This window comes from Solanum stenotomum, chromosome 1, assembly GCF_019186545.1.
Source record: "Solanum stenotomum isolate F172 chromosome 1, ASM1918654v1, whole genome shotgun sequence".
NCBI classification, from domain to species: Eukaryota; Viridiplantae; Streptophyta; class Magnoliopsida; order Solanales; family Solanaceae; genus Solanum; species Solanum stenotomum.
Window position 1 is genome coordinate 26,776,918 of NC_064282.1, and position 9,449 is coordinate 26,786,366.

At 30.7% G+C, this 9,449-nt stretch overlaps 2 protein-coding genes across 3 annotated transcripts in view; both read left to right on the forward strand.

The window, feature by feature from the left end:
* LOC125858923 (uncharacterized protein At4g15545) overlaps positions 1–9,449 on the forward strand; it is a 954,564-nt gene that overhangs the window by 91,605 nt on the left and 853,510 nt on the right. The gene's annotated exons all lie outside the window — the stretch shown is intronic.
* On the forward strand, positions 2,309–2,752 carry LOC125868273 (uncharacterized). The gene has a single exon (XM_049548940.1). The coding sequence runs from the start codon at positions 2,309–2,311 to the stop codon at positions 2,750–2,752; it is 444 nt and encodes a 147-aa protein (XP_049404897.1).

A 9,449-nucleotide genomic window follows, 5' to 3' on the forward strand; every position in this document is an offset into this window, starting at 1 on the left:
TTCCTTCTAACTTAATTAGCATTCACAATGTAGTCCTAGGGTTTTGAGAGTTGCGGTTATGGAGGAGAATTTTGTGTACCTCATTGTATTCCGAGTGATATGGTTGAGGTTGTTTCTCTATATATTTTGTACCCTCATATTTATAGTGGATTGCTCATCTCCTTTGTAGATGTAGGTCGATTGACCGAACCACGTTAAATCTATCTCTTTTGGTGTGTTTCTCATTTGTCTTTTTACTCGTGGTCTTTCGAGGTTTGCTTTGCTAGCTTCCGCATTACACTTGATTATTTTCGATCCTAACATCATTCACCCATAGGAGTCATGACGTGATATAATTAAGTAAATAGAAAATGTGATATCACCATAATCAAATAATTCCAACATTTGAGGATAAAAACAAAGGACATTGAGGGGGAAAAGAGTACCTTTAAATCAATTTCTGATCTATTAAGCTTCAAAATGTAGAAAAGAGCAAAGAAATCATCAGTATCCACATCTGTATCCAGAAGAATTCTATTAAAACTCTCTACTCCATTGAAGAAAATTGTCACAAAGAGAAAAATCAGGAAAATAATTCTATGTAAAAGTCCCAAAAACAACATTTTTCCTTTCTCCTTCATCACAACAATTTTTTTTTCTAGACTAGTGAACTTTTCTTCACTATATATATATTAATTCTTGGATGAGTTCTAAAGTCATGTTAGGTAAATATATACTCCCTATCATTTAATTTCCTAATTAGGATATTATGGAGAAAAAAAATCATATTTATTAATTCTTGGATAAGTTTTATGTAAGAATTATTATTAATTATTATTAATTATTTCTTATTTATTGCCCAAGTTTACTTGTAACCCAAGTAATACCATAAATAATATTTAATAAGGAATAGATCTCGTCCGTACATTGGTTACTTGATGGACGTACCAGATTAAGTCATAAACTCTATAAATTGGTCCTCCCTCCACCCATTAGGATTACCACATATTCTCTACAATAATTCCATCGCTGACGGTTGTGGTAACATAAAGTTAGGGCAAGGAGGTAGAAACCAATTTACGATTAACGCTTCTGCTTCTCTCTGTGATGATGTCTTCCGCATCAGGTATGTGCCCCTAACAATCTCTATGTAAAATTATCGTGTTCAAGATCCTAAAAGTATTTAATTTTACATGTGATATCCGAGCCTGGATTGTTTGAACGGATAATCTTTGGAAAAAAAAAACGTTGCAATTTTTAAATCACTTCGGCTACATGCCCATCCCTTGTCAGCAAAACCTCTCGATCGTTTTGCATATTAATTATGCCTTGCTTTTCACAAACTTTTTGTTGTTATAACAACAAGCAATTATGTACGTTTTACTTGCTAATTAATTAATTAATTTATTCTTATGTTTGAAAGACGCAACAATACGGTGTATGTGTTTTTGATATAATGTTTACATAATAGCAAGCTGCTTAGTTTTCTATGGTTGGTTCATGAAATATAATATTTATGATCACTTGATGCATGTATTATATTTCTATAGTTTGTTAGTCACCAAAGTGGCCAAACTAAAATGAATAAAATTATTCACATGCACAAAATTTTATGATATTATGTGTGCTTTGTATTTACATAGTTTGTTAGTCACCAAAGTGGTCAAACTAGAGAAATTAACGTCTACACATATCATGTTTATGATCACTTGATGGATGTATTATGTTTCTATAGTTTGTTAGTCACCAAAGTGGCCAAACTAAAATGTATAAAATTATTCACATGCACAAAATTTTATGATATTATGTGTGCATTTGTATTTATATAGTTTGTTAGTCACCAAAGTGGCCAAACTAGTATGGTTAAGGAAAATGTGCATTCATAAAATTGTCATTTATCTAAGAAAGTTAATGAAATGCCTATATTGAAAATAAATAGATTGATTGACTTTCACTAATGCTAGAACTTAAGAATTTACCCAAAGGTGAATCAATCATTCTACGAATAGTGAAAATTATGAGGTAAATTAATCTTTTTAGTCAAGCATATATTGTATATCCATAGATGTATATGTTTGATTAAAAAATATTCAATTACTTATTAAAGATAAAATTGACATTTAAATTATGATAATGTGTCGTAGTATCTACCCAAAGGAGAATTACGATATATTTTTATCGCTGTACTGAATTTACATTATTTTCTGATTTGTGAGCATGTATATCTATTTTGCAGTTATTCCTTCATTCGCATGCTTCGTTTGTTACTGTGTTCAATGGATTGAACTTCTCTAAATGGCATGAATAAGTACAGTTCCACTTAGGTGTAATGGATCTTGACTTGGCTCTGCTGAATGACAAACCTACTGCCATTACTGATAAGAGCAGTGAGGATGAGAAGTCTTTTCATAAATCATGGGTACGCTCTAACAGATTAAGCCTTATGTTCATGCGAATGACTGTTGCTAACAACATTAAGAGTACTATTCCACAAACAGAAAGTGCCAGGGAATACCTGAAGTTTGTGGAAGAACGTTTTCGTTCTGCTGATAAGTCTCTCGCTGGTACACTAATGGTTGAACTCACGACCATGAAGTTTGATGGGTTGCGTAGTATGCAAAATCATACCATCAAGATGACTAACATTGCAGCAAGACTTCAGACCTTGGGGATGAAAATGGATGACACCTTCTTGGTTCAGTTCATTCTGAACTCATTGTCTCTTGAGTATGGACCATTCCAAATTAACTATAACACTATTAAGGATAAGTAGGATAATAGTGAATTGTCCAGTATGCCTACTCAAGAGGAGTCAAGACTTAAGAAACAAGGAGGTCATTCCATTAACCTCATGGGTCAAAGAGATGGTAAAGGACTTAAAGTGAAGGCCAACAAGTTTAAGCAAAAGAAAGCATCTGCTAAAGTTCCACAGGATGCTCATAAGGAACTCAAGGCTGATGTGTGTCGTTTCTGTAAAAAGAAAGGGCACTATCAGAAAGATTGCCTGAAACGTAAAGCTTAATTTGAAAAGAAAGGTACATTTAGTGCTTTTATATGTTTCGAATCAAATTTAATAAAAGTTCCTAATAATACTTGGTGGCTTGATTCTGGTGCAACTACTCATGTATCCACTATGTTGCAGGGATTCACTACGATCCAAACTACAAATCCAAATAAGGATTTTGTGTTCATGGGAAATCGCATGAAGGCTCAAATTGAAGGCATAGGAACTTAACGATTGATCTTGGAGACTGGACATCACCTTGATCTATTACAGACTCTTTATGTTCCTTCAGTTTCTAGGAATTTGATTTCCCTTTCAAGACTTGATGTTTCTGGATTTGATTTTAAGTTTGGACATGGATGTTTCAATTTATATAAGAATACTATTTTTTATTGTTCTGGTGTTCTTATTGATGGTTTATATAGATTGAAACTCGATAATAATTTCTCTGAATCCTTGCTTACTATTCATCAAAATATTGGAATTACACGTAGTTCACTAAATGAAAGTTCTGCTTATTTGTGGCATAAACGTTTGGGTCATGTATCCAAAGAATGATTAAAAAGATTAGTAAAGAATGAAATTCTTCCGAATTTAAATTTTGTTGATCTTGATATATGTTTGGATTGCATTAAAAGAAAGCAAACCAAACATACCAAGAAAGGTGCCACAAGGAGCACTCATCTTCTTGAAATTATACACACTGATATTTGCGGACCCTTTGATGTTCCATCTTTTGGTGGAGACAAATATTTTATCACCTTTATCGATGATTTTTCACGTTATGAATTTATCTATCTGTTGAAAGAAAAATCTCAAGTAGCGTACGCTCTCAAAGTGTACATTAATGAGGTTGAAAGACAATTAGATAGAAAAGTGAAAATCATTAGGTCAGATAGAGGTGACGAATATTATGGAAAGTATAACGAATTAGGACAATGTCCAGGTCCATTTGCAAAATTCCTTGAAGAACATGGCATATGTGCATAGTATACTATGCCAAGAATACCTCAACAAAATGGTGTTACAGAAGGGCGTAATCGAACACTTATGGATATGGTTAGGAGTATGATGAGTAATTCCTCATTACCCAAATCATTGTGGATGTATGCTCTTAAAACCGTTGTATATTTATTAAACAGGATTCCTAGTAAGGCAGTTCCAAAGACCCCTTTTGAACTGTGGATGGGAAGGAAGCCTAGTTTAAGACACCTGCATGTTTGGGGTTGTCAAGCAGAAGCTAGAGTTTATAATCCACATGAAAAGAAATTAGATTCTCGAACGGTAAATGGTTACTTTATTGGTTATCCAAAGAAATCTAAAGGGTATAGGTTTTACTGTCCAAATCATAGTTCGAGAATTGTTGAAACTGGTAATGCAAATTTCATTGAGAATGGTGAAGTTAGTAGGAGTGTTGAACGACAAAGTGTGGAAATTAATGAAAATATTTCATTGCCCATAAATGTACCTACTTCCACACCAATAACAAATGTTGTTTCTCTTGTTGAAGAACACTTTAACAATGTTGAACAATATTTAGGTGAACCACTTCAAGAAGGAACTAACTCACAAATATCTGACGCAAATGAACCACAAACAGTGCCATTAAGAAAATATCAAAGAGAAAGAAAATCGGCCATTTCAGATGATAATGTGATTTATTTGCAAAAGTCAGATTTTGACATTGAAATTAATAAAGATCCGGTTTCATTTTCACAGGCCATAGAAAGCACTGAGTCTGATAAATGGATTAATGCCATGAATGAAGAGTTAAAATCCATGGAATACAACAAAGTCTGGGATCTTGTTCAATTACCATAAAGTTCTAAAAGAATCGGATGTAGATGGATCTTCAAGACCAAACGTGATTCTAATGGTAATATTGAACGATATAGAGCCAGACTTGTTGCCAAGGGATACACTTAAAAAAGAGGCATTGATTATAAAAAGACCTTTTCACCGGTCTCAAAGAAAGACTCATAAGAATTGTTTTGGCATTGGTTGCTCATTATGATTTAGAGTTACATCAAATAGATGTGAAAACTGTCTTTCTTAATGGAGACCTTGAGGAGGATGTTTATATGGACCAACCAGAGGGTTTCGAAATTAAAGAAAAAGATCAAATGGTGTGTAAACTAAAGAAGTCAATATATGGACTCAAACAAGCCTCACGACAATGATATATAAAGTTTAATGATATCATAACATCTTTTGGATCTAAGGAGATTATCGTTGATCGGTGCATATACCAAAAGATTAGTGGGAGTAAGTTTATATTTTTAGTCCTGTATGTTGATGACATTTTACTTGCTGCTAATGATTTAGGCATATTGCGTGAGACGAAAGACTTTCTCTCGATGAACTTTGAAATGAAAGATATGGGTGAGGCATCCTATGTGATAGGGATAGAAATATTCCATGATAGATCACAAGGATTATTGGGATTGTCTCAAAAAGGTTATATCGAAAGAGTTCTAGAGAGATTTAACATGAACAATTTTTCAGCAGGAATAGTTCTTATTCAAAAAGGGGACAAATTTAATCTCATGCAATGCCCAAAGAATGATGTAGAACGAAAAGAAATGGAAACAATTCCTTACTCTTCTATTGTTGGAAGTTTGATGTATGTTCAAACTTGCACAAGACCGGATATTAGTTTTGCGGTCGGAATGCTAAGAAGATATCAAAGTAACCCTGAAATTGATCATTGGAAAGCTACAAAGAAAGTCTTAAGGTACCTGAAAGGAACGAAAGATTACATGCTCATGTATAGGAGATCCAATCACTTAGAAGTTACTGGATACTCGGATTCAGATTTTGCTAGATGTGTTGACACTAGAATGGTTACTTGTTCCTATTAGCTGAAGGAGCAATATCGTGGAAGAGTGTTAAGAAATCTGTCATTGCTACATCCACAATGGAAGTAAATTTGTGGCATGTTATGAAGCCACAATTCATGCATTATGGCTGCGAAACTTCATTTCAGGACTTGGGGTTGTCAACACCATTACCAAGCCGCTGAAAATTTATTGTGATAATACTGCAGCAATATTCTTTTCCAAGAATGATAAGTTCTCCAAAGGTGCCAAACATATGGAATTAAAGTACTTTACCGTCAAGGAAGAAGTTCAGAAATAAAGAGTGTTACTTGAGAATATTAGAACTGATCTCATGATTGCAGATCCGTTGACAAAAGGCTTACAACCAAAGACATTTAAAGAACATGTTCAAATAATGGGTCTTGGTTGTACTTATGATTGATGCATTTATGATGTTTTTACACTCTGAGCTCAAATTATGTGTTTCTGATATACATTAATGAATTTCTTGTTTCTCATAATGGTGTACACATTATTGTTTTGAGATATTACAAGATAAGTCTCTATGAGACATTATTGTGGACCATAATGTTATATGTTTTATAGCTTATGAACCTAGTATGATGAGTTGCTAATGTAGTAGCATATGGAAGGAAGTATGTAGCTTAAAATTTTATGTACAACCGACATAACTCACATTAGTAGTTTGTTATATTGTGGTATATATGGAGGACATTATAGAAGAGATTTATTATATGCGTCACTAATGTTTATGAAATATTAATGTTATATGCTCATTGGGCCAAGTGGGAGAATGTAAGAATTATTATTAATTATTTCTTACTTATGGCCCAAGTTTACTTGTAACCCAAGTAATACCATAAATAATATTTAATAAGGAATAGATCTCGTCCGTACATTGGTTACTTGATGGACGTACTAGATTAAGTCATAACCTCTATAAATTGGTCCTCCCTCCACCCATTAGGGTTACCACATATTCTCTACAATAATTCCATCGCTGACGGTTGTGGTAACATAAAGTTAGGGCAAGGAGGTAAAAACCAATTTACGATTAACACTTTCACTTCTCTTTGTGATGATGTCTTCCGCATCAGGTATGTGCCCCTAACAATCTCTATGTAAGATTATCGTATTCAAGATCCTAAAAGTATTTAATCTTACATTTTAAAGTCGTGTTAGGTAAATATATATATACACACACACTCCCTATCATTAAATTTTCTAATTAAGATATTAAGGAGGAAAATCAAGATTGAAAATTATACAATTTAACATGCATGTAAAAGTCAAAGAACAATAACCAATTATAAAGAATGAGCTATTACATTTGTATTATAACTAGTTATTAGGTTCCCGCGCCAGCGCGGGCCCAATGTATATTACTTCCTCCGTCATATTTTATGTGAGGTAGTTTGATTCGCCACGAAGTTTAAAAAAGAAATGAAGACTTTTAAAATTTGTGGTCCAAAATGAATGATATAAATTTGTATGACTGTAAATTCTTTCATTAAGGGTAAAATAAATATTTTATAATCAAATTGTTACTTAATATAGAAATGTGACATTCTTTTGGGACTGACTAAAAAGGAAAGTAAATAACATAAATTGGGAGTAGTTCTTTGTTTCAATTTATGTGACACCGATGAAATTTGGAGAGTTATATAATTTTTTGTATGTGATTTTGTTAAATATATTTTGAAGTTGTTAATTTATTGTGATTTATAGCACTTCTTATATCATTTTCAAATAATATATATTACTCTTTTTGTTCCATTTTATGTGACGTAGGCACTTTTACGAAACTCAACTAAATTTCTTATATGATTCTTAAATATTTTTAGTTGTTATTTTACTTTAATTTACGTTACTTTTTATGTTATTTTCAAACAAACTTCTTTTGTTTCAATATGGAATTAAAGAGTCAATAAAATTTCTTTTATGATTTTTAATTATGTTTTTTTAATATCTTATATTATTACATTGTGATTTTAAGTACTTTTTATGTAATTTTTAAATCTAGAACAAATTAAAAGAAAAACAAGGAAAAATTTAAATGAAGAAAGTACTAAAATTTTCAAATAATCATATTTCTATATTAAAATGTTAAAAACTTTAAAACTCCACATATATGCAGAAAATCATATACGGAAGACAAAATAATTTTTAAAATATATATTAAAGCTCTTTCTAATAATATCACATATTTATTCTATTTTTCAAATAATATATATTTCTCACTCAATCTCAATTACGCAGTACATATGAAATTTCGAGAGTTAATCAAATTCTTAGTACTATTTTAAACTATATTTTAGTACTATTTATATAATTTTCAAATAATATATGTTACTCACTCTATTATATTATGCAATACATGTGAAATTTCAAGAATTAACCAAAATTTCAATATTTTAAATTGATTTTTAGTACTATTTTTGTAGTAAATAGAGGAAGTTGAAGAAGAAGGGCAAATCGGTCAATTGACTGACTAACCCTAAGCTCCTAAACATTCTCACTTCTAAATGGAAGCACGGGCACAATATCCGTTAAATTGTTAATTATTATGATTTATAATATTTTTTACATTATTTTCAAATAATATATGTTATGTATTTTTAAATACTTTAAGTTGTGATTAATAATATTCTTAACGTAATTTCAAATAATATATGTTACTCCATTTGTCCCAATTTATGTGACACATGTGAAATTTTGAGAGTTAATATGTTTTTCAAATATTGTAAGTTGTTAAGTATTGTGGTTTATGGTATTCTTAATGTAATTTTTCAAATAATATATGTTATTCCCTTCGTCTTAATTATACAATTCGCGTAAAATTTTGAGAGTTAATCGAATTTGTAATATTTTAAATTTATTTTTTAGTACTATTTAAAAAGGAAAAAATTAAAATATTACTATATAAGAAGAGTAGTAATTATATAGTAATTTTTCAAATAATATATGTTATTCCCTTCGTCTTAATTATACAATTCGCGTAAAATTTTGAGAGTTAATCGAATTTGTGATATTTTAAATTTATTTTTTAGTACTATTTAAAAAGGAAAAAATTAAAATATTACTATATAAGAAGAGTAGTAATTATATAGTAATTTTTCAAATAATATATGTTATTCCCTTCGTCTTAATTATAGAATTCGCGTAAAATTTTGAGAGTTAATCGAATTTGTGATATTTTAAATTTATTTTTTAGTACTATTTAAAAAGGAAAAAATTAAAATATTACTATATAAGAAGAGTAGTAATTATATAGTAATTTTTCAAATAATATATGTTATTCCCTTCGTCTTAATTATAGAATTCGCGTAAAATTTTGAGAGTTAATCGAATTTGTGATATTTTAAATTTATTTTTTAGTACTATTTAAAAAGGAAAAAATTAAAATATAATGAAAGAGGAGTGTATAAAAGTAGGTGGGCCATCTTTGTGATAGGTGGGCCATCTTCAAAAACCAAATATAAAAGTAGGTGGGCCATCTTGGTGCCATGTGTCGAAAGAAGAGTGAATTTTATTCACTCTTCTTATATAGTAATACATAATAGTAAAGAGTAGTATAGATGAGATTAAGATGTTGGAATTCCTCCTTATCATTAATCAAAGTCTCG